Source organism: Ammospiza nelsoni, chromosome 21 (genome assembly GCF_027579445.1).
Source record: "Ammospiza nelsoni isolate bAmmNel1 chromosome 21, bAmmNel1.pri, whole genome shotgun sequence".
Taxonomy (NCBI): domain Eukaryota; kingdom Metazoa; phylum Chordata; class Aves; order Passeriformes; family Passerellidae; genus Ammospiza; species Ammospiza nelsoni.
This window is the reverse complement of record NC_080653.1, coordinates 6,810,698-6,836,477: the sequence shown is the minus strand read 5'-3', so window position 1 is coordinate 6,836,477 and position 25,780 is coordinate 6,810,698. Positions and strand designations below refer to the sequence as shown.

At 47.9% G+C, this 25,780-nt stretch overlaps 1 protein-coding gene across 1 annotated transcript in view; it reads right to left on the bottom strand.

Annotated features, from left to right (window-relative positions):
- Positions 1-25,780, bottom strand: part of LRRC75A (leucine rich repeat containing 75A) — a 57,798-nt gene that overhangs the window by 11,071 nt on the left and 20,947 nt on the right. Inside the window, exons 2-3 of the mRNA XM_059487229.1 lie at positions 22,420-22,548; positions 9,157-9,269 (exon numbers count right to left, since the gene is read on the bottom strand). Coding sequence (XP_059343212.1) covers positions 9,157-9,269; positions 22,420-22,548 — 242 coding nt within the window. The remainder of the gene's footprint in view (positions 1-9,156; positions 9,270-22,419; positions 22,549-25,780) is intronic.

Genomic DNA, 25,780 nt, shown 5'->3' with positions numbered 1-25,780 from the left:
AGCAGCCAGCCTGGCTCCCGGGGTCCTGCTGTCCCCTCCCTCCTTGGCAAGGGACTGTTCCCACAGCCAGCAGCTGCCATCACCCCCTATTTCTCCCTTTTTCCCCCAAAATCCTTGGCAGGACCCTAAATCCTGCCCGTCCCACCAAAATCCCAGCAGCTCTGGTGCCCAAGTGAAGGCAAACGGGGATGGAGCAGAGGGAAACTCCTGATCTGGTTTGGGGAACATGCCCATGGGATGGGTCTGTGATGTCCCATGTGGGGCTGGTGGCCTCCAAGCCCATCCAAGGGGTCAGGAAGCTCCTCCAGAGCACAGAACATCCTGAGGAACATCCAGGGATTTGTGCTTGGAGGAGCTGCAGCAGCCAAAGGAGGAGGAGATGGACACAGTGAGGCAGCCAAGAACCTCTCACCTGATGTTTGGCCAGGTTTTAATCAGAATTTGTACATCTATTGAGCCAAAAAAGCTTTTTTAAATCATAATTTGTACATCTGTCAAGCAAAAAAAGCTTTGTTTCACCTGGTTTTCAGCACCCAGGGGTTCAGCTGGCCAAGCAAACTCTGTTCCCAACCTCCCAGGGGTTGGGATGGGGTCCCTGGGATTTGGCAGCCCCAGGATAAGGAGCCCTGGGTTGGAATTTCCAACCCTGGGGTGCATCTGCTTCCCATTAACACCAAACACTGGGTCTGAGCAGAACAGAGCCACCATTGTCCCCTCAGCTGTCCCCCAGTGAGGAATGACAGGACACAACCTGGCCCACTGCTGCTGCCTTCTAAAGAAAAAGGGATTTTTGGGGTGGTTTTTCATCTTCTGTTCCAGTGAGAGGATTTTGTAGCATCCCTCTCCTCTGTCACTGCAGCAGAGGTTGGAATTGAGTTTCTGGCACCCTGTGGGTTGCTATTCCTGCTGGGCACAGTTTTTGGTGCAGTTGTTTCATTTGAAATCCCCTTCCCTGAGCCCAGAAAGTGACTGCAGCCATTCCTGCAAAGCCAAACAAAGGGAGAAATCCAGGCAACAACGAGAGCAGCCTGAGCTGCCCACAGCAAACTCCCTCTCCCCCAGCTCTCCATTGCTTCTGGCAGGTTATTGCCCTGCTGGTGGGGGATTTCAGCCTCCAGCTGCCCCCAGAGATGCAAACAGAGCAGGGATGTGATCCTGTGCTCCGAGCAGCAAACACTGCCCAGCTCCCCCATCCCCAGGCACTGCAAATTCTGCTGGACAAGCAGGAAAACCACAAAAAACCTTCCCTGGATTCTCCTTGTTTGGCTTCCCTGCTCCAACAATGCAAATATTTTGCTTTTTTTCTCTGCTCTCTGCACCCACCAGTGATGAGGGGTTGTGTCACCGTTTAAGGAACGCCGCTGCAAAGATCAGCACAACAACAAATCTTCAAATCTTCCCCAGTGATTTGTCCATATTATTATATCAACATCAACAGATGCTTTTTTTTTTTTTTTTTCCTTTTCTTTCCTTTTTTTCTTTTTTTCCCCCAAATCTCCAGCTCATCATCCTTGGGATAACAAGCCCCACTGGAGGGGCCAGCAGCTGATGAAAGCAGGGAGGGGATGCAGGACAGGACTGGCTCCAGATGGGCATTTGTGCCAGGCCAGGAGCTGCCCAGGGATAATCCTCACTCCCCAGGGCACCAGAGGAGGGACCTGCAGCACACCACGTGGATTCATCCCAAGAAAAACCCCACCAGCTCCCCAGGCTGGCGCTAATCCTGGATAAGGAGAGAGGAAAACACCTGCAGGAACATATTGCACCCTGGGCTGGACAAAGGGGATCAGCCTTGGGGGTCCTCTGACGCTGGGATGTGTCAAAACAGCCTGGCAAGGCCTGCAAAAACCTCAATGCGTCCAGAAGCTTTGGACTTTTTCCTGGAGGTGCCAAAATCCCCTTTTGAGATGCAAAAGAACCTTCTGTGCTTCAGCTGCTCCAGAGGGTTTGGTTTTTTCCCTCCTCCCCATCTCTCAGGAGCCAAGGGGAGTGTGAGGATGAAGGAAGGGGGTGACCCCAGTTTGTGTCACCCACGGGGACAGACAGAACCCCCTGGTGATGACACAGCCCCCCCATCCCCTTTTTGCAGCGTTATTTTAAATGATTTCCATTCCAAGAGCAGCAGCAGCAGTGGGAGGTGGGAACTCACCGAGTTAAAGTGATGGATGAGCTCACTAAACACCTTCATTCACCGCCTGAAAGGGCTGGGGAAATCAAATAAATGTAAAAAGCGCCCATCAAAGCTTCATCACGGAGCTTGATGGTTTTAATTGGGAAATCCAGCCCGGGGTGACAGCCAGGCTGGGCTGGCTGGGGATTAAATGGGCTCTGCTGCTGGGAGTGATGCCTTTCCCCCACAGAGCAGCGTCCAGGCCCCAAACTGCCCCTCAGCACCCAAAAAAAGGAGTCAGTGGCCGTTTTGAGACAAAACAAATCATCCCAGAGTGTCTGGACCACTTCCAAGCAGGGGGATGAATTATTTTCCCAGCTGATTCCCTCGTTTAATAACAATTTCTACCGGGCCGAGTGGTGGGGATGGATTTAAATAATCCCAGCCGTGTGTCCATGGAAAATCTCATTTCCACTCTGCCCAGAAGCAGAGGAGTAATTATTACCAAAAAAAAAAACAAATTAAAACCCCACACTTTGCACCATCAAAGGCCTTTTCTAATTAAGCACAGGACTAAAAAACACATTTAAAGAGGCACAAGAACCCAAGTGCAAGGAGGTGGGAGGGGAGGAAAATTATCATTATTCCTTGCTTGAGCTGCAGGAGGAGAGGGGAAAGAGGAGGATGAGGGGGGCTTGAAATCGAGGTAGTGCCTTAAAAATCTTAAGTTTATTAGGCTGCAGCAAAAGTGTGAGGGAAAAGCCAGTGGGGAAGGGTGTCCTGCTGCTCTAAATCACCCCAGCCCAGCCTCAGGTTGTTTCTGCTTTATTTTCCAGCATTTCCGGCTGACAGGAGCAGCAAAAGTAATTTGAGATTTTGTCAGGGTCAGTATTCATCAGGCTGGGGGGAACGGGGTTTGCAGTTTGGGTCAATTGCTTTCAATTCTGGGGCAGCCCACACAAAGGGCAGGGGAAGGGCTCATTTTACACACTGAAATCCCTTGGATGTGCCAGCCCTGTGCCACCAACCCGGGTGGCATTTCAGTGGCCATCAATTATTCACAGCTCAGCTCCAAATGCAGCTCTTGGTCAATGCCAGCTCCTGGCTGGGCAAGGTGTGCCAGCAGCTGCAGCTTCTCCATGGGCAGGGAGGATTTCTCCCCCAGCCAAACTCAGCTGGAAAAAGAATTCAATTCCACCCCAACCTGCTGGTCTGCTGGCCAAATAGTGGCAAGGAGTGATTTCAGCACCACCTGCTTGGTGTGGTTTGCTCAGTTTTTCCTGGAAGCAGGGGGCAGATCCTACAGCTCCCACTGCAACAAGCACAGGAAAATCAGAATTTTCCCAGAATATCATCAACAATAACTCCCTTTATGCTTTAAAATTATTTAAGGGATACCTGGAGGCATTTAAAAGATGTGGAGATGTGATCTTGGCTTAGTGGTGGACTTGATCTCAGAAGGTTTTTCCAGCCATGATGGTGGCAGCTCCTTTAATTGCCACAAGCCACACATTGCAGAATTATTTCTCAACCACAGCCCTCACAGATCTTTACTCCCCCAGATTTGCAGCATTCCACCTTTCACCCACACCAGGCATTTCATCTGTTCACAGCCTGGCCCTGCTTTCATCCTGCCAAAAGTCTCTGACTCTTTCAACTCAACCAGAAGCATCACAACATTTTCCTTCCAAGCCTCTGGAGCGGGGTTCAATGGCCTGTCCTGAATTCTCTGGGCTTTTGGGCCCTTCAGCATCATCCAGCAGGGAGAACTGGGTGGAAAAGGAATTCCTTGGGTGGTTTTCAGCCTCTGTTTTGCTGCTGGGAGCAGCTCAGGACATCCCTGTGCACTGTCAGGTCCATCCCTCCCTGCCTGACACCCCCTCCCCAACCCAGGGATAAAGCACAAACCAGGGACACCCTGAATTTATACCCCACTAGCCTGAAAAGAGAAATATTTAACACCAAAGCCTCTTAGTCTGTACATTATCAACTTTAAAATGACACAGCTTTCTTTTTTTTCTTTTTATTCCTCTCTCATTCAAGAAATCCACCTCCAGCTGGATGGAATCCTTCCCTTCTTCCCACTCAGCCTGTGCTGACTTATTCCTCCTCTCCCCTCCAACATCACACCAAATTCCCACCAGGACAAAACATTTCACCATGGTCACAAAACCCTGGGGTTGCCAGAGGAGATATTTGCACATTAAACACCATTTTTGGAGAAGATTCATTGGAATTTCTACACCACAAGGAGCTCCAGGGAGCTGCATCCCAGTTTCAGAGGGTTGGGATTTTCCCTTTCTTTGGGAGGCAGCTTGGACACATTTAACCCCAGTTTAACCTGCCCACCCCACTCAAATCCACAAAAAATCCCAAATCTCAATGCAAAGGACCAGCTCCAAATGCTGCTCCTGTTCAGGTATCTTGGGAAATGGATTTTCCACAAAGCAAAGGAGCAGCTTGGGCACATTTAACCCCAGTTTAACCTGCCCACCCCACTCAAATCTACAAAAAAATCAAAAATCTCAATGCAAAGGACCAGCCCCAAATGCTGCTCCTGTTCAGGTATCCTGGGATATGGATTTTCCACAAAGCAAAGGAGCAGCTTGGACATTCCCAGCCCATGAGAGCACAGACACAGCAGGGACTGTGGGACTGTGGCTGCAGCAGGGAGGTGCCAAAGGGAATAAACTCAAGGGCAGCAGCCCAGAGCAGAGGGTGAGGAGGGAACAGAACTGACAGGGCACATCAGGGTTTGTTGCCAGCCCAGCCATAAGAGAAAGAGAAAAGTCACATCTTGAGTAGCTATAAAAATCCAAAGTGGGCAGATGGAGGCAATGCCCCATGGCCATGGAGGGGAGAGAGAGGTGAGGAGGACAGGGGTGATGGAAAGGGCAATCCTGGGATAAAATTACATCCAACTTTTTATTCCAACTCCTTATTGGTACCTCAAAAAGTTCCTTTTCTCCTCTTTGTGTGCCCTGAACCCCATCAAAGCTCCTCACCTGCCAAATCCCACAGCCCTGCTGGGACCAGCTCCCTGCTGCTCTCCAGCACCACAAATTCCCAAACATTTCTGCCAAAGCACAGGAAATATTCCCAATTTATTACACTGGCTGAGCCCTGTGGGAACTCCACCAAGCCAAAGGTGTCTCCCAAAGGTTTTCCATTCTCTCTCCCAAAAATCTTAGCTCATTTCTGTGTCACTCCAGGCCTTCCCATCACTTTTAGACATTTATTAGAGAGTGTGTCTGAGTCTGGGCTGAGCATCCCAACCTGGAAAGCCACCAGGAACCAGAACTTTGCTTTTCTCCATCCCCAGAGCCTCAGGCCATGCTGGACAGAGCAGAGAGGTTTGGGAATCGCCTGTTTTCCACTGCAAAAGGTGGAAAACTTCACCACCACCCCAAACCACTGAGTTCTGAGCATTTGGAGCATCCTGTGTCCCCTCAGCTCCCTGGGCCAGCCCCGGAATGTGCATGGAATGGCATCCATGGGCACAGGGAGAAGGGATCACCCACACACATCCCAGAGGCTCCACTCCCACATTCCCTGCTCTCTGCAGCAGCTCCAGCACACACACACACAGAAATGGGATTTTAATGGCCAGGAGCCCCTGCTCCAGCCTCCTCCCACCACCCGGGTTTGTGCTGGGTGCTCCAAAGGGACCTTTTGTTGCAGGAGCTCCAACTCCTCTCACTCACCCACCAGCTGCCACAGCAGAGGAGGATTTCCACCACAAACATTCCCTTTTGTTCTCCAAAGGGCTTCTCCCACCATCAAAACTCATTTTTTAATAATTTTTTCCTTTGTAAAGCAACGCAAGCAGGCACTGCCAACATGAAAGCCCTGCATCCTGCATTCCTGCAAGACAGAAATGTTTTGTGTCCCTGATGGAATCAGGAGTGGGATGATAAAAGATCATTCCTGCCGTCAAAATAAGGCTGCTCAACCTCTGTGAATTCATCTCTAAATCCAAACACCTTCTGTTCCAACAGGTCTCTGCTCCTGGATGCCAAATGCCATGGAGAACATCCAACCCTCAGGTAACCAGGGGTTAAATCTGCCACAGCCTCACAGAGCCTCCACATGCCCAAAATCTGTCCCAAATTATTCATTTTCCTGCTGTTTTCAAGGTGATTTCACATCAGAGGGTGAAAGGAGTTCAGGCTGAGTCACAGGTGTCACCAGCAGAAAGGACAAGTGGCAAAGAAAAGAATAGGCTGGAAAACCCAGGAAAACCCAGCTCAGGAAAACCACCTGGAAAACCCAGGAGAAGTGAGAAGAGAATCAGCTCCTGGCTCTTCCCAGGTGCCAGCACTGGGGAATTTGCACAGGTGAGGGCTGGGAGCTGTGAAATGAAAACTGGGGTTAGAAAGAGCAGAAAATGCCACATTGGCTCAGCCTGGTGTGAGCATTCGGGGGTTTCTCTGAGCAGCACCAGGGTCAAAAAATCCACAAATTTAGGTCCAGATTGACCCCATTTAATTCCATTTAAACTGAGCTGCTTCACCCTAAATTCTTCTCCTGCTTTGTGCAGGGGCATTAACAAGAATTGTGTGTATAAGGAAAGATATTTGTTTTATCTGATGTAAATTTGGAGTTACAACGTGAATATTTGATATTCCTTCAGCTGCTGCCCACTGCCCCATCCTCTCTGCTGCATTCCTGCCTCATTCCTACCGGGATATCCCCGGGGATGGTTTCCCCTGGAAACACCTCCTGCTCCCAGGAGCTTTGATTCCCGATTTGCCTTTGTGATGCCGACAGGAGCAGGGAGATTCCTGGAGCAGGGAGATTCCAGGGCTGGAATCCTGTCCCCAGGCAGAGCCAGGCACAGGGAAATGATTTTAGCAGGCTGCCTCCATCCTGCTGCTGTTGGCTTTCCCCTGATTTTCATCCCTGGATGTTGAATGTATTCCGAGGGAGGGCGTGGAGACAGCGAGGGAGAGCCAGACAGATTTACAACGTGCCAAAAAAATAAATAAGGTCATTTGGCAGAGGTTTGGGTGCTGCTGTGCCAGGGCTGGGGATGTCTGCCTGGATTTAGGGAGCACACCCAGCCTGGGAGGAGCTGGGATTAGGAAGCAGAGCCTCTCTCCTTCTGCCTGGCCAAAAAATCAGCTCCATCCTCTGTGCCCATCCTCCTCCTCCTCCTGCTGCTGCTCTGCTTCCCATTCCCACCTGCAGTGGATATGTGGGTGTGGATAAAGGAAAGAGATTTTCCCTGCAACACACACATGAAAAAGGGTGAATCTGTGATATCAGGGAGTTCCTGCAACACCTGGCAGCAGGGCTGAGTCAGGGCAATGCCAGCACCTGGGAATGGGAGCTCACAATTCCACTGTGCACTTGGAAAGCCCAGCCCAGAGCAGGATGCTCACTCTAAAATCCCTGGTTTATGGCATTTAGACTTCAGCACAAGACTGACTTCACCTTCCAGCAAAGGGTTCAACTCACAGCCACCTCCTAAAAGAGCTTCTAAACCAGAAATGCAGGAAAATCCCACCCTCCAAAGCCTGGCTGGGGCAGAACCAGCAGCTCACGTTGGCACCGGGTCACTTCAGGGCTCGCTGGCAGCCAAAACCTGATCCCAAAACCTGATCCCAAAACCTGATCCCTGCCCCTAAAGCCCCGGGAAACCTCAGCCATTTCCCGGCTGCTGCAAGGAAAAGCTGCAGATAAAGCCTTGCAAATCTCGGGCACGAGGCTGGGCTCACACCGCGCTGATCCCGGGCTGGGGATTAAGGACGGCGATTGGTAATTAAAGACAGAGGGGCACAAAGCAGGGCTCGAGGTTCTGTCATTTCCAAGGATTTCGGGCGGTTTGGGGGCTGTGAAGAGCTCGGATGTAGCAGCAGAGTGACCTGAACAATGGGGGGATAAGGGGTGAGCATTTCCTACTCTAATTAAGAGGAAACCCCGGAGGGTTAATGAGCTGCTGGGTCATTACAGCTCCGTGTGCCCCCAGGACACAGCCTGGGAGCTCCAGCACTCCCCCAGTTTCTGCTGCTTTATTGGAAAATGCAGATTTTAGCCATTAATGCACCTTAAAACCCACCAGAAATGTAGGTAACACTGCTAGTGAAATACATTTCTCCTAATGCTGCTAGTGAAATATATTTCTCCACGTTTTGCTCTCTCAGGGCATCACTTTGTGAGGATGATAAGCCAGATCCCTGGGAAATGTGCTCCTAATCCTATTTGGCCACTCAATCCTTCATTTCCTTGTGTCTTTTTTTCCTCCTGTGATCACATTCCTCCCCTCTCTTTACCTATCCCATTTTTTTCATTGGATTAATTCCTACTACAGCTCCATTACAACCAAAACTCTCCTGGGACCACGAGCCAGCACCTGGATACAAATCCTGACTCTCCCAGATTGCAGCTTTGTTTCTATTTCTCGCTTCCCTAAGCAAAAATAATAAATATATAATGCCCAACATAAGGAAAACAAGCAGCCCTTTCCATTCTCATCAGCCTCAGCCACAGGTTTCTCAGCTCTGTGGATCCAGGATGACACCAGATGGGAATGCTTTGCTGAGGAGCTGGATGAGGAGGGGATTTGGGTTATTTTTTCCCTATTTTTAACAACAAAATTCCTTCTGTGCACTGCAAGCCACAGTGTGCATGGTGACACGTGCCTGTACATTAATTACCAGCTAATTAGAAGCTCTTGGAGAAGTTTGGGAGGCAAGGGATGTTTGGAGGATGGATGGCTCGGGTTTTCCAGACCATTCCTCCTCCCCAGGCACTGAAGTGCTGTTCAACAGGGAAAGGAAGATGGAAATAGAGGGAAACACCTCTGGGGGAGCATGAAGGAACCATAAATGGGGGAAATTCTGGTGAGTTGGAGAGGGAGGAGGATTCTGGAGGTTGGGACACCCCAGCTCTGAGCAGGGCGGATTTGTTCCTCCTGTGGCTGCAGGGAGCAACAGGCAGCTCCCAAATTTGCCAAAACCATTGTGGAAAACTCCCTTCTCCAGTGTCCCCAGCCCGAGGGGTGGCAAGGCCATCCTGGGGACAGGGAGCCAGCAGGGACTCACCAGGACTGCGGCTTCCTCTTCATGATGCCCTGGCGTCTCCACTGCGAGTGGGGGCTCAGGTGGTAGGTGAGCTGTCTGCAGAGCTTCTCCATGGCTCCCAGGGAGTCCCCTTCCTGCAAAAACACGGAAAGAACACGGGGTGAGAGCTCTGCAGCACTGCCACCACACCCAGGGGCTGCCCCGAGCCCAGAGCGGCTCCAGCTGGAGCTGGGAAACCTTGAGGGACCACCCTTAAAACTGTCTAGAAAGGGGGAAAAAACCTCTCTGAGTGCTAAGATTCTGCAGGAACTACTATTATTATTATTATCATCATCATCATCATCATCATCATATCCTTAGTATCCCACCATTACCACCTGACACCACACAACAGCTTCCAGCACTAAAATCTGGCAGAGATTGACTAAATTTGGTTAAATCACCCATTCAGTACCACCCAAAATCACTTCCCAGCAGCTTTGTGAGCTGATGGAGTCTTGGGAAGAGAAAAAATCTCACAAATTTAATTGTTAGGAAAAATAAAACATGAAGAAACGTGGTGTCTTCTTGATTTTGGATCAAATTTTCATCCCAAGGGATATTGGGATGAAAAACTTGAACTCTGAGAGTTTCTAAGGATTTGGGTCTAGAAATTTTGGGTCCTAAAAGTAAAATAAAATAAAACCCAGTCCTTATTTTTATAAAATAAACCCCAGGATTTTCATACAGATGATCTGCATTCCAGTAATTCCAACCACCCATCCTGCAGTGCCTCTCTTGCTCTCTGAAAGGTCACAGGCAGAGATGAGCCTGACTGAAAGATCAATAATGATAAAAAAACATTCAAAATGCGACAATTTGTGCTGCCTGCCTGGTTTTATCAAAATGTTACATCATTAGGGAAGACACAGGAATTAAAGATGAAACCTTACAATAAACAGTCAGTCTGGGCTGCTCAGCCATGGGGATGGCTCAGGATTTTCTGGGAAAATCCTGAGGAAGGTTCTGTATCTCCTCTGCCTGGACAGCCAATTATTGCTGCCTTCACATCCTCCCTGAGAGCTCAGATTTTGCCCCCTAATTTATGAAATTTATGCAATTTATTCACCCCCTCACCTCTGCATCAGTGGAGCAAGACCAGCCTTATAAAGACATCATAAATATTGAATTACCTGGGAGCAATTGGGATTTTGACAAATCACTTGGGGGTGTACAGGGAAACAATTACAGCAGGTTTTCTCAGGGTAAAAAAACCAAAAAACACAACAACCACAAAGCCAGGACATCTCTGCAGGTGGCTGAGGCAGAAATATCAACCAGGATTTGTGGGGTTTGACTCCACTGTAAGAATGAAGCCTTGATATAAATTGGGAGGGTTTGTTCCCAGATATATCATGGTGATTCCCATGAATCACAAGCTGATTTTCCAGCTGATTTTTCCCTCATAAATCCAGGGTGTTTTCCCTGGTAATTCCAGGATGTTTTCCCTGACAATTCCAGGGTGGTGCTTGCCCAGCTCCACCTGCACTGATGGCAGCAGTGCCAGGGGATTTCAGGCAGAAATTGCCCAGGAAATCTGGGTTTATAGGAGCACATTTAAACCCCTGCTTTTCAACACCTCATTCACCACCAAGCTGAACCCAAAATCTGGGTTTTCATCCCACAAATTTCATCCCTCAGGCGTCCCCACAGCTCCTCTCCCACTGCAGGCCCTGTGGCAAAAACCAACCCCGGGCCTGGATGAACCCTGAGAGGCTCAAGCTGTGGAATGAACACTGAGAAAATAAAGAAAAGCAGGATTTTACCTCATGTTTCCCTCAGGAAAGCCTTGAAAAGCAGGCAATTCTTTAATTAGAGCCTCAAAATATTTTGGGAAGGCAACACTGCCAGCAACACCTTCCCGGCTGTGGAAGCACCCACCCCAACATGAGAAGAAAACACCACAGATTTTGACACCTTTCTATATTTTTTAATTTTTTTTTACCTGCCAGGTGCCAGCTGCTTTCATTTCATCTGCTTTTTTAAATATTATTTTTATTTTTAAGCATTGCAGCCCCTGAAACAGCAGATCCACCCTGAGGGAGGAGTGGGGGTTTTCAGCTCCGAGGCCTCCCTGAAGAACCGGTGTTGAAAAGGAAACAAAGTGTTAAAATCCTGAGGGGGAAGGACATTGCTGGCATTTTGTGCTGCAAATTTCCTCCAAAATAACCCTGCAAGAGACAATTCAAGCTGTCTCCAGCATTATCCCAGCTGAAGTGTTGGGGAAGTGAAATGATTCACAAGAGGAATGCAGAAAAGCTGAGAAAGTAAAAAAAAAAATACCACAAATTTTTGCTGGTTCAGGTGTGTCATGACCATCTTGCCTCTCCAATGAGATTTTTTGAGGTTTTTGATGAGGGTTTTTTTTTTCCCTTAAGCCTTCCAGATGGCCAAGGGAAGCTCAGGCCTTAACTTCCCATCAAACCAATTCCTGAAAAATTCAGCCCAAAGCAAACCCAGCCCATCCATGCTGGTACAGGAGCAGGACAAGGAATATTTTAATCCTTTCTCCACATCCAGCATCCCCACCCTTTCAGCCCTTTTTCTTCACAAGCTCACATCCCAAGCCCTGTAGATCCTGAGATATTTCTATTTTGGGGGCTTTAATAAATGATTTAGAGCACATGATTCCTGCACACTTTATCAACTTTGTGATAAGAAAATAAATATAATAATAAATAAAATTCCCATTTCAGAGCCCTCCTAAGGCACAGGCTGGGCTCCCTCCTTCTGCACATCTCATTCCCACAAACTCTCTGCTTCAGGAATCTCAATTTTTCAGGTTTTTACCCAAACCTCTGCAGCCCCAAAACTTCTGTGCAGGAGAAGAGACTTTGCTGGTGTTGCGCCAAGGACTCCAAACAAAAGCTTTTCCCTGTTCCTGATCCAAATCTATCAGGAAATAATTGGAGCTGACACACACACCCTGGTGGGACTGAGCCCAAGAGCTTGTTTGGAAAGGGCATCAGTGTAAAAATCAGCTTTAAAATCAGCTTCAAAAGCAGCCCAGCTCCTGCTGGCAAGGTTTGAACCTCTTGGGGAATGGGGAGACCCCTGGGATGAGGGGAGTGATGATGGCAAGAATTCCTGTGGGATGCTCCCTCTGCCTTGGGATAACATCTCTGCACCATCAGCACCCTCAGGAATGATGGAAAAAAAAGCCACAAACCCCTTTGGGCAGATCCTGCTGCTTCCAGGGGTGAAGCACTTCCCACAACATCAAAATTGAGGCAAAAATCTCTTTCTGCCACATCTCTATCAGTCTGCATCACATCACTCATGGAAGGTCAATACAAAGCTGATTTTTGTGGTCAGAGGGCAGGGAAACCTCAACCTGCACAGTCTGAATCCCACAGAGCTGGTTTTGGGAAACCCTGAGTGCCTTTTCCATGGAAAGGACAACAACCAAGCACAAAAATTGCATTTTCTCACCACCAGAGCCCAATCCCAGCAGCAAACTCTCCTGAAATAACACACAGGAAAAGCCTCACACAAGATGTGACCCCTCTAACATCACACAGGGGGTGGGAATGTGCACTTTTTATCTGGTTTTCAAACTGTGGGAGGAAAACTGCATGGTAGGGCTGAGGAGATGGGACAGACCACACACACACAAGAGTCCAGCTTTCCCAGCTGATGCTGCTGACAGGAAAAAAAGGGAAAAAAGCTGGGATGTGCCCTTTTCCTGAGCACTGAGCTCCTACAGATCCATCAGCCACACATCTGGAGCTGGGATTTGTGTCCAGACCCCGTGGCTGAGGCATCACCCAGCACCTTTCACCACCCCTGAGCACCTTCCTGGCTTTTCTGCAGGGCAGAGGGATTTCCCCAGAGAAAAACAACCCTGAAATGAGCAGGGCTGTGATTCCACTGGGGGTAAATAAACCTGGGGTCACTGCCTGCCCTCCCTGCATCACCTCATGGGCAAGATTTGGGTCCCCAAAGTGGATTTCAGGGCTGCTCCAAAAGGAGAGAGAGCTCAAAGGAGGTGATAAAGATGTGACAGCAAATTAATTTGTTTTCATTAAGAAATGAATCCCTGCTCCTCCTCCAGGAGCAGAATCTCTGGGGATGGGCAGAGCCCTGGGGCCAAGCACCGTGGAAAAGAGGCCAATGTTAATGATTCAAGAGCCCTGGTGAAGGATTCCTGCTGCAGCACAGCAGGGGAGTGACCCAAATTAGAACAATTAGCCATTGTCTGGGGGCTGTGAGGAAGCAACAGGATTTTATTATATTTTTCCCCAGCGTTATTACACAGTTCTCACATTTCTGTCACTCACAATCAATCTTAAATAAAAACGTGCTGTCCTGCATATCTTGAAAATGAGAACTCCCTGGCTTTCCTGAATCCATTAAAAATAGGGGTTTTTTTCCCCTCTCCTTTTGTGGTTCCTTTAGAAGAATTTTCACATTTGCCACATCCCTTTCTGGATGCTGCAGGATTTGCAGCTATGAGGCACAAACCACACTTATCCTGGGACCTCCATTCCTGCCCAGGAAATATTTGGTGTGGGGATCCCTCAGCCAAGATTTTTGCTTTTCATGCAGTTCAGCAGACAATGAACCTTAAAACATGACCTATTTCACACCTTAAAAATAAAGAGAATGAGAGATTTCCTTCCAAATCCTCCTCTTTTTGTCTTGGATGATCAGCTAGGACAATAGGATAATAGTCTGGATTATTAAGCAAAAAACCTCAAGTGGTTGAAAGACAAAAAAAAAATGTTGACAATGATAAATGGAATTATTATCCAGTTAAACAAAGGCATAAAACAGTGAGACATGCCCTGGGAAGCTCCAGGGGAGAAAATCCTCAATGGCTTTAATGTGTATCCAATCAGTTATCCCAAATTAGCAGGAGGCAAAGAGAGCAAATCCCCAGGGATTGGAGTTGGGGTTTGGAAAGGATGAGAGAAAAACACAGAGGAAATGTGGAAATGGCCCCATGTGTGAGGGATTCACACCCTGTGAGATGCCCACAGTGGGAATGGAGACCCCAAACACGGCAGGGACCCCCAGATCTCAGGGGATCAGGGAGGGAAATCCGTGTCCAGCACCCCCAGGGCCCAGAGGATGAACCCCAGGACAGAGCTCTGCCCACCCCAAACCTGCAGCTGCAGCCCCAAAATGGCTTTTCCTGCTCCCCCTGGCTTTAATGGGACCCGAATTTACGACTCTTCCCTTTTGATGTTGTCACGAGGGGCTGAAGTCATCTCATGATTTTCTGCTTTGCCTTTTTCCCTTCCCTTTCTTCTTCTTTTTGTCCCTCCCCCCTGTGCCTCCAGAGCGTGGGGCTGAGCTCAGCCTATTGTTGCTTGCAGACATCTGTGCTGCAGCCAGTCCCAGATTCCCCTCTGCAACTCCTAATGGGGTTTTCTCCAGCAAATCCTGTGAGATCAGGAGGTGGGAAAAGATTTAAATCCACCATTCCCCCAAAACATCCCAAAAACCAGGAGGGGAACGCAGGGATTGGGGACTGTTCCTACCTACAGCCCCATCCAGGTGTGCAAGGGGGAATCCACCCCAAATCCCAAATCCTAAATCCCAAATCCCTCCTCTTTCATGGCTGAGTTCCTTGGGCAAAGCATGAAAAATCCACCCTGGAAAAGCTCTCCAGGGAGATGTCCTTGAAATATCACCTTAAAATATCACCACGAGTCTGTTGCAATTCCCCTTTCCTCAATTCAGGCTCCTCTGGGAAGAGGATTTGGTGTGTGGAGGATGAGGGTGATCCCCAAAGGGAAGCAGATTTGGCATAGTGGAGTGATAGATCCCAAAAATAAATTCTAAATAAAGTGACAACGTGGCTTTAGGGCTGATCAATTTGACCACCCTGTAGCTCAGAGCAGAAAAGCTTTTGAAAATAAATCATGTCTGGTTTAATTCAAATTATAGGAGGAACTTAAGCAATTAAATAAAGGCTATTTTAATAAGAATGAGGGGGTTTTTTTTGGTCATATTTTGAAATGATCACTGTGGAGCCACAGGAATTACACACAGTCAGAGCCCAGCATCAAATCAGATCCTACATCACCTATTTCAGGGGGGTTTTCATCTCAAACTACACCAAATATTAGGAGACCCTTGTAGTTTGTGGGAAATTCTACTGAGACAATGTTAAAAGATGCACAGAAACAGAAATAAAAGACATAAAAGCTGCACAGAAACAATGCAAACCCAGCAAACAGCTCCAGATGCTGTTTGGATAGGGAATGCTGTTCACAGCAGAAACCTCACTCCCTTCCTTCTGGTTTGCTTGGATAGAGGTTTTACCACCAAAAATCCCCTCTTAAAGAAGGTAAAAGAAGTAAAATCTGACCAAAACTTTCTTCGTGGGAAGGTAAAAAAGGAAAGAAGAAGGTAAATGAGGAAAAAGAGGTAAAATCTGAAGTAGCATAAATAAAAGAAAAAGGTTTTGCTTTTTCTTTTTAAGGAGGAGAAGAACCAATCTTCTATCAAGCAAAAATTAGACTTTGATAAAACCTTATTAGAAGGTTTTATCACTAAATTTCCCATCCAGCAGCAACTTTTTTTTGCACAGGAAGGTGAATTTTGGAGATGCTGATCAGAAAACTCACCCCCATCCATCACCCAAAGCCATCTACAAACCCATCCAGGGAAATTCCAAACCCAGGTCAGCAGGTAAGGACTGCACTGAAAAAGGTAGGAATAATTAAAGGTTGTGGCTGTAATTAGCTGCATGGCAGGGTGAGAATACAGACCCTGAGCAGCACTTCTGGCCCTTCAGCACCTTTTTGGAGCAGCCTGGCACCCTGGCAGCTGAAGGTGTCCTGGAGCAGATGGCAGGGGCTCCGTGCCAGGGCAAAATTAACATTTTGTGGAGTCCTGCTTGACAGCAGCATAAAACTCAATGAGGGGGAAAGGCAGCAACTGGTGCAAAATGGGATTGGGCTGCACTTGTGGGCAGGAGGGGCCTGCAGGGACAGCCAGGCTGTGTCACCTGAGGGGACCTGCCTGGCCCATCTCCAGGAGGTCACATTAACCCTTGGCTTTCATCAAATTAGCCCAACACTGAGCATGGCAACTGTTTTAACTTCATGATTGAGCAAACCCCAAAATCCTCTGATTCCAGGCAAACCTAGAAACCCCAAAAGAGTGGGATTGTCACAGCTGCCCCTCACGTCCTGGCTGCAGGGATGGGGTGGCCACCTCCCCTCAGCACCAGTCAGGTTCATTCTTGAGCTCTCAGCAGAGGATTTGCTCTTTTGCAACTCTTAAAATTCCAGTTGTGCCACCACAAACCCCTGGGCATCCCAGCAGCACTGAGTGCTCACTAAGGACAACCACAGAGCACCAAGGACCCAGCAATTAAACCCTGAATTAACCCAAATCAGGAGCTGCTGAAGCTGCAGAAAGGCAGAAGTGGCAGAAAACTGACAGGCAAAATCTGTAGAAACAAAGGGAAGGAGTGGAACCCAATTCTGCACATTTTCCCCCAATGTGCTTTGCAGAAAGGCCAAAGTGCAAAGCCTCAGCCTGGGTGTTGACACACCAAAATGAAAATCAGTGTACAATAGGGCTTATCAAGAGAGGCAGGAGCAGGAGATGAAGGGGATTGCAGCAGCTCAGGAAGTTGTTCCACAGGATCCTGCAGTAATATTGCACTTGGACTTCAGAGAAGCAATTAGAGAGAGAAGGCAATAAAATCCGAGGTGATAGATGGCCCTGAGGGGCACATGGAAGATAAAATTGCAAAAAAAAAATTATATCAAAATCTTCCCTGAGAGCTGCTGGAGGGTACCCAGCTCAGCTTCCATAGAAAAGGAGGAATGGGAGCAGGGTGGGGACTGGCAGGGAGGTGTGTGCTGCATTTCCTGGCCCTAAAAACCTGTCTGAGGTGTGGGGGGAGGCCTTGGAGCATCCTAAACTGGACCCACTTGAGTGCTACAAACAAAATCATTATGGGAAGATCACTCAGATGCCACTGGAAAGGTCACTGGAGCAGCGAAATTTTAATGCCAAATCCATCTGTATCCTGCCATGAACAACTAAAAATCCAGGAGGGATTGCTCTGGATTTACTCATTACTCTGGAAATATCTCAGCAAACAACAGGTTAATCTTTGCAGCTGGTGCACAAGAGAAAAAGAGAAAAACACCCACTGGAATCAGTGCTCAGGGGGATGATGGCACTCTGAGGAAAGGGAATGAAATCTTGATTTAAATGAGGATCAATGGGGCATTGCTATGCACTTCATGTCATCCCATTTTGCTTTTCTTGTTTCACTTTGTATCAGGTTTGTTTCATTTCTGAAATTTCATTTCTTCTGTTTCTCTTTTGTCTCTTTGTTTACCTTTATTCCCTGATTTTAGGGAATTCAATGGGAATAATTTTTGATCCTTTTCACTGCACTTCATTTACTCTCAGTGTATTTTGTTGTAGTCACTCCATTTCAGATTTTCTGGGGTTTTTTTTTCCATTTCATTTTAACTTGATCATATCTCCTTTCCGGAGTGTTTGTTCCACTCTGTCCTCTGATTTCAAGATTTCATTCCCTTTCCTGAAAGATGGCACTGCCTTCCCTTTCAGCATGCACAGGGAAGATGAAATTCAGAGGAAAATTGGAATTTCTCAGGGAAAATCGCCCTTGGAACCTCAGGTCTCATCCCAGCAGGCACCACTCACCCTCCTCTGTCCCCTCTCTTCTCCCAGGATGAAACCAGATGTGAATTTTTGGGTTATTTATGTCCCAAATTCAGCATTTCCCAGCCTGGATCAGCTGGGATCCCACGGGAAGCAGAGCCCAGGCCAGCCCCCCATGGCTGCAGGAGTGTCCCTGGGATATTTTTGGGACATTTCTGTCATTCCCTGGGAGTTCTCAGCCCTGGGAGCCTGGGGAGGGGTGGCAGGACCCTCTCCCATCCAGTCCCTGCTAATGTGAATCCCAGGGAAAGGGCAGCTCACTCACCACCTCAGCTCTGCAGCACAACTGGGGATTTTCTGTATTTTTTTAAGAGAAAAAGAGGTGAGGAAGGAGCAGTCGAGGGCACCCAAGCTCTCCCAGCAGCAGCTCCGGGATGCAGCAGGGAAATTTCACTTCCAAGGGCTCCAAGCAGATGAGAAAACACGGATGCAGACCCAGGAGCTGTGCTGGGGCAGGATGGATGGCAAGGGGAAAAAGGAAAAGTGACAGAGAAATCAGCAGGATTTAGCAAATTACCCAACAGCTCTTTGAAGATGGGAAGGGTGGGATAAAGCTCTTAGAAATCCCCAAATAGCTCAAACTGGGAGATAATCGCCTGCTGGACTCTGGCCAGGGATCCCAGTCCCTGCCATCGAGGAAGAGCAATCACTGCAAAGCCTCCTGGCACCTTCCCTATTTACAAAAACTCTTTGCTTTTATTTCTTTATTTCCTTTTTAGTTTTTTCCTAATAGAGGGTGCTTCCTCTCTGGAAGAAGCCACACAGAAATTGCTCAAATGACAAGAAAACAGAGCTTCCATCCACCCAGGGCAAAATCCACTTTGCTTCCACTCTCCAGCTGCTTAGAAGAGCTTTAGAAACTCCCCCTGTCCCCATTTATCTTGAATTTCAGTGGGGAAGATGAAGTTGATATTCAAAATTGAGATAATCCCAACATGAGATATTTGCCCAAATTGACTCCCCGGTGTTTGAACAGGGTCACATCTTCCACCTGAGGCCTGGAGGAGCAGGAGAATGGCCAGGCAAAGCTGGATTTTGGGATTTTTTTTTTTTTCATTTTTTGAATAAAAAAGCTGCTGCCCAGGAGCTGCAGGAGAATGGTGAGGCAAAGCTGGATTTTGGGATTTTTTTTTTCATTTTTTGAATAAAAAAGCTGCTGCCCAGGAGCTGCAGGAGAATGGTGAGGCAAAGCTGGATTTTGGGATGGGGCTTTGCTAAGCTGCTCTGCCAGCCTTGCCTAGCCAGAAAGCAGCAGGATGGGGATCAGCAAAGCCAAAATTCACTCTGGGCAACCTTCAGGGCTTGGAGGAGCTCCCAGGTACATCCCAGGGGTTGCAGTGAAACAGCACAACGGCACAAAGCCCAAACCAGCCTTGCCCAAGGCTCCACTTTCCCTTTTCCCCCCGTGCTTATCCCAAATCCAAGTCCCCAAGCTGGAGGGAAGCCTGACTCACTCCCTATCTCAGCCATCAGTCATCCACACACGTGCCTTTGGTGTGTGGAAAAAAAGGAATTGCTTCAATTTTCCAATAGTTCAGGGCCAGATATCCCTGCTGGCATGGAGAGCTGTGAATTTTTTACGGGGGCCCTTCACTCCTTACTCAAAGTTTGTGTTTTCAGCTCCAAACCAGAGCAGCTGCAGGAGGTTTGCTGCAATCCCACAGCACATGGCTTTGCTGGGGTGTTCTGTCCCCTTTTCCTGCCCGTGGGGACAGACAGACAGACATCACCCTGAGGGCAGCACCCACTGATTGCTGGCACTGGGTTTTGGGAAGTGGCTTTGGAGCTGAGCTGCTTTCCAAGGAACCTTTCCCACAAGGAGAGAGGCAGGGAGATAAAAGAGTGGCCATGGGGGAGAAGACACTTGTTCAGATGTCTTTGATTCCCTTTCCATGCTGGAAAGCTTCCTGCACAATCTGAGTTTCCTGAACAGCAAATCTGCCACTTCCAAGCCTCAGAAACCCAAAGGTGACAAGAGCTGCACTCCAGGACCTGGGTTTCCTTGAACAGCACTGAACACTGGAATGGGACCAGATCCAAGCCCTGAGTTCCAAAGGATCTGGGAAGGAGATTTTTCCTCGGCTCCTTTCACACCCCAACCAACAGGCCAGGCTGGGATCTCAGCAGCAATCCAGCCCTGCAGCACTGCCTGGACACCCACACAAAGCTCCCCCAAACACTTCCACCTCCAAATTCCTCCTTCACAGCACTCCAGCCTCCCCCAGCACAAGTTACAGCTTTTGGGTTGGGTTTGCTGCCTGGAATCAGCACCCCCAGAGCCACGCTGGGGAGCCCAGGCCAGTTTTTCCTGGCCATACAGACTCAGGCTGTGTTTACCCAGGGCTTGGAAAAATGATTCAACTTTTATTTTAGCTCAGAGGAGAGACCAAGGGGTCACCTTTAAGCTGAGGGTGGTATAAATAGAAGCTGAGTGAAAAAAGCAATGTACAGAGAGGCAGGAGAGCCTCTCCAGGACCCCAGAACCCTGAGCAGGAACACATTTAAAAGAGAAGGTTAACAGGGATCAGGGTCCAGGCCAGCTCCATCCACCTCTGCATGGATAAGGACAAGCTCCCAGCTGCCTCAACATATAGATTTATGTATATTTATGGCACAGGATTCAGAGCAAAAGCCAAAACTTCTGCAGCACTCCTGGCCCTGAGTGTTCTCCTGCTCTCACACATCGTGCCAAGGCTCTGTCAAAGTGAAGTCAGTCTGGGGGAAGAGAGGGCTGGGAGCTGGAAAATAACCCTGGTGACTAAAGCAGGCAACTTTCTGGGGACTTGGAGAACATCAGTATCTCAGGAAACCACCACGAAACACTGGGATGAAGTTACTTTTCACTCAGCTGCCAAAACAAAACAAAAAAAAAAGTAAAAGGTTTAAAGCACAGCCAGTGGCACCCAAAGCTGAGCAAGGCAAAGCCACCAATGAGGAGCTGCAGCACAGCCCTGATGCTGCTGGAGTTGCTCTTTGTCACCTGCACAACCCCTGCTTCCCTCACCATCCATCCATCCATCCATCCATCCATCCATCCATCCATCCATCCATCCATCCATCCATCCATCCAATCCATCCCATCCTTCCATCCCTGGTGTGGTGCTTTGAGCTGTGCAGAGGATGTGGAGAGCACCAAGGGCATCCAAAAAGCCTTTCCTGCAGAGTAAGAGCCTCAGTGCTGCACAGGCTGATTCATTTGGGGTTTTGTCAGCACACAATCCCAGAATTATCAGGCTGGAAGGCCCTGAATTCCCAGCACATGGCCAGGATTGTGTCCAGACAACTCCCAGGGAAGGGAGGCTCCACACTCCACACCCCCTCTGGACAATCTGCTCCAGCTCTCACCTGCACTGGGAAGAATTCCTCATTTTCAGGTGGAGCTTCTTGGGCATCAGTTCCTGCCCTTTCCTCCTGTCCCATTGCTGGGTCCCTGCACACAGGGACAGCCAGGGATGGGGGCCCCTCTCAGCATCTCCTCTCCAGGCTGAGCAGCCCCAGCTCCCTCAGAGATGCTCCAGTCCCTTCATCCTCATTGTCCCCCTGCTCTGGCCCCACTCCAGGAGCTCCTCTTGCCCTGAGGAGCCCAGAACTGGACACAGCTGTCCAGATGTGCCCCACAGGGCTGAGCAGAGCAACGAGGACTCTGCATCTCCCTGCTGACCCTGGCACTGCCTCCTGCACAGCCTCTGGTGCCAACAGAAACCTGCAGGGGGACAGGGGAGAGCAGGAGCTCAGCACTGGAGCAGCTCCAGGCCCAGGAGTGGCCTCAGGGTGTTTTTATGGGGAATCCAGAGCTCTCCTCCCATGGTTCTCACCCTCAGGAGGAGGAACCAGCTCAGTCTCAGGGCTCTGGAACAGGGCAGGCCCAGCAGGGGAACGGGGCCTCTCTGCTGGAAACGCGCCCCGCACGAGAGCAGAGAGCAGCTTTCTGCACTTTCCCAGCCCATGGGGGAGGAGGAAGGAAAGGATTTTGTTCTCCACAGGAAAAGGGATCCATGGATGTCCCTGCACAGCACAGGGGTGTGGCTCCATCTCAATCTCGCGCTGCAGGACATGGAGAGCCATCCTTGTCTCTGAAAATGGAGATTTGGGTCCCTGGTGTCCTCTCCACCCTTCCCAGCACCTTTTACTGTGGGCTGAGGGTTTTATGAAGCCCTTCAGAGTCACACCTACACCACAGCCCAAACAGGACCTTTGTGGCTTTGCCTCATAACATTAAAGAAATCTGTAAATGCTTTAAAAAAAAAGCAATTTCCCTCCTTTTCAAACACTGGTGGAGGCTATAACTGAGTGAAACATCCACAAGAAGCAGCAGTGAATGACTCCATCCCTTCAGATACTCTCACAGGAAATTAAAGACCTGTTATTAGCAGCAAATACAGCAGAGTGATGCCTGCAGGTCCATCCACCATGGATGATCCCTTGCCACACACAAGCCAGAAGGAGAACCAACATTAGCAGAATATCACTTGTTCAGCTGGAAAACCCGATCCTCTTGGTCCAGACCCACCCAGAACTGGGAGGATTTTCCACATTCCCAGTTTGCCAAGGCACAAAATGAGAGGAGACCATGGCACTTACTGGTTTGGGGCAGTGGATGTATCTTGCCAGGCTGATGATGAGGTCGTGGGTGATGGGATCCACCAGGTTTCGGAAGCTGGCGTAACGATAGAGGACATCATCCAGAGAGGTGGACTCCATCCCTAAATCCTGCAGGAAACAGGGCAAAGCAGCAAGGTTAGGTGGGACAGAAAAGTCAAAGGTTCTTAAAGTCAGCCCTGACTGCAGGAGGAAATGATCCCCAGCAGCTCCCACTGAAAATGTTGTTGGAGGGTTTTTGTTTGTCCTGCAGTTTTGGTGACAAAGAGAAGGAAGGGACACCTTGTGTCACCTTGAGGGAAGCTGCACTCCTGGCCTTCACCTGCTCTGCAAAGAGGCTTTAGGGCTGCAGGATCAACCTCATAAACCCACTGAGTCAATGACACACTTGCAACAGGTAAAAATGCAAGATAACCCCAGAGAACATCACACACAGAGCTGCAGCTGGAGAATAAATGCAGCACTGGAGTGTCACAGACACATTTTATGGAAAATCCTTTCCTTAGGATTTTTTTCTCCTGAGAAGCTGAGAGGCCTCAGAAACTAAATGTAAATAATGATTATCTGCTGATGTGGAATGCAACAGGTGCATCTGTGATTGGTCTCATGTGGTTGTTTTTAATTAAAGGCCAATCACAGTCTGGCTGTCTGAGACTCTCTGGTCAGTCACAAGATTTTATTATCATTCAATTCTTTTTCTATTCCTTGCAAGCCTTCTGATGAAATCTTTCCTTCTATTCTTTTAGTATAGTTTTAATAGATCATTTTCTTTTAATATATTGATAAAAAAATAAACCAGCCTTCTGAAACATGGAGTCCTCTCTGGAACAAGATTATCCTCCTCTGAAACAAGATTCTCCTCTCTTCCCTCATCCTGGGACTCCTGTGAACACCACCACACTGGAGGAGTTCTGGGGCTGCTGTGCACAGGGAGAGAGGGAGGAGCCCAAAACTGCAGCACTGCAAACTGGAGGATGGATTGGAGAGAGGGAAGGGAAAATGCTGGGTTAGGCTGACTGGGAGGGAGTGGAAGCTGTGCCAGACTGGACAAGGTGGAGTCAGGAGCAGCTCAGGTGGAGCTGATCCTGCCCCAGGGATGGGCCAGACCTCCTGAGGCCCCCTCCAAGGCTGATTTCTATGGTTTGTGTTTCTCAGATTGAATAATTAGAGGAATTTTAGCAGAGAACTCCCCGTGTGGAATCCATCATATTACACGTGAGGGGAAGGGTTATACACAGTGTGCTCCTTTCACCTCAAATATATTCGTGTGTATAATACCCAAACAATCTTTTTATTCCTTTTGGAACTTCTTTTGCTTCCCATGGAGCTGGTGGCACCTGGCACAAAGAATTTCCTCCTGACAAACACAAGCCAATAACATTTTGCCACCGTGCAATAAATTAAAGCTTGTCCTGAGCTCAGAGATGCTCCAGCCCCAAAAACCCCACGGGAAAGCACATTGCTTGTAGGCGTGGATGCTCTGTGATTTCAGACAGGTTGAAAATAAACATCCACACTTTAAAAAAAATCCATTGAGCCTTCAGACACAACAGCCCGAGGGATCTCACATGATAGCAATTCCAGCTCAGGCCACAAACGAGGTGACAAGTGTTTATCCCACTGCTTTCCTTGGTATTTTTAGGATCAGCCCGGCAGCACTGCCTGAGTTAACAGCAACTCCTTGACTGCAAACAGGTTATTTAGTAAAAAAGGAGAATGTTAAAAACCACACACGTGTGAGGCTGCCCAGCTGGGAAAATCAAGTGGCCAAACTGATTTCTGGTCTGTCTCACGGCTTCTGCCAAATTACTATTTACAAATTATACAGATTATATTATAGTATAAAAATTATATATATTATACAAATTTCTATTTACAAATTATAGTATACAAATTATATATATTATAATAATTAATATTTACAAATTTATACAAAATATTATTTTAGTACTTTAAAAAATCTCAGTGTGTGAAGAGACCCTGGGCTTCTTTGCAAGAGGAAGAATAGAAACTGTGGAGGGAGGTGCTCAAAGGAACAAATTTCTATTTACAAATTATAGTATACAAATTATATATATTATAATAATTAATATTTACAAATTTATACAAAATATTAGTTTTGTACTTTAAAAAAATCTCAGTGTCGAGAGACCCTGGGCTTCTTTGCAAGAGGAAGAAGAGAAATTGTGGAGGGAGGTGCTCAAAGGAAACTCCCACTTTTCTAGCATGGATGTCACCTTCCCAGTTTAGTAAAGCTCAGCATTAGGATCAAGCAAATATCAGATAAAAGCTGGATTTGGTCCCTGATCTGTGGCAAACACCAGAAGGCCAATTTGGGGACTTGGCACAACTCACTGGGACCTTCAGAACCAAACCAGGCTCAGCATCTTGCCCCTTCAAGCATCTCAAAACTCTTCACCATTTTCTCCTCAGCTAAAATGAAAAACTCCAGCTGATAAACGAGAGAATTTCTCCTCCTCTCTGCTGGGAGAACTTGACATTTTCCACGTGGAGCATTCCCTGCTCCCTCCTGGTTCTCCCATTTTTTTAGGCACAGATGTTTTCCTCTCTGCCACACCAGCACTGTCTCTTTTCCACCACACACAATATTTTAAAGCCTCTGAAGGCTGAAACTTGTTCGAGGCCAAGTGATGAGCTCATCTGCAATTTAATAACTTAACACCAGTTCATGCTGTCAGCAGCAAATCACCCATCAGTGCCTTTGCAGGAACGCCCAGCATCTGGCTCCAGCCACTTTTTTCAGCACATTCCTTTTTCCCAGCGGATTTTACCTGGATGGCAAGTGCAGATTTTAAATAAATAAGGTTTAAAGTGGTTTATAAGCCAGGCATGGCTTTCTCAGGGCAGATTTGAGGGTGTTCAGGAGTGGATCCAATTCCTGAACTCTGCTGGGGTGCTTTGTCCAGGTGTGGCAGAAAAATGGGAACATCTCTGCAGGAAAAAGGGGAATTTTCAAATAGAAATCAACCATGACTTCTCTGCAGTTTATCCCATTTGTTTCCAGCTTTAGGAAGCTGAAAGTCAAATCGTTGATGCATCCTTATCCACTGGAAGGAAAATTTCCTGTCATCAACCAGCTGAGCCTCCACAGGAGGAATATTCTGCAAATGTAGCAGTGTAAAGCTATCAGGTTTAAAAAAATAGGAAAAAAAAAACCAAAAACAAAAAATAAACTCCCAAACCAAAACAAATTTTAAAAATCCACACCAAAAAAAAAAAACCCACAAAAAACCAAAAACAAAACACAAAAAAAACACCAAAAAACCCATCAACCAAAAAAAAAAAACCACCAAAAAAAAAAAACCAAAACAAAAACCCTCAA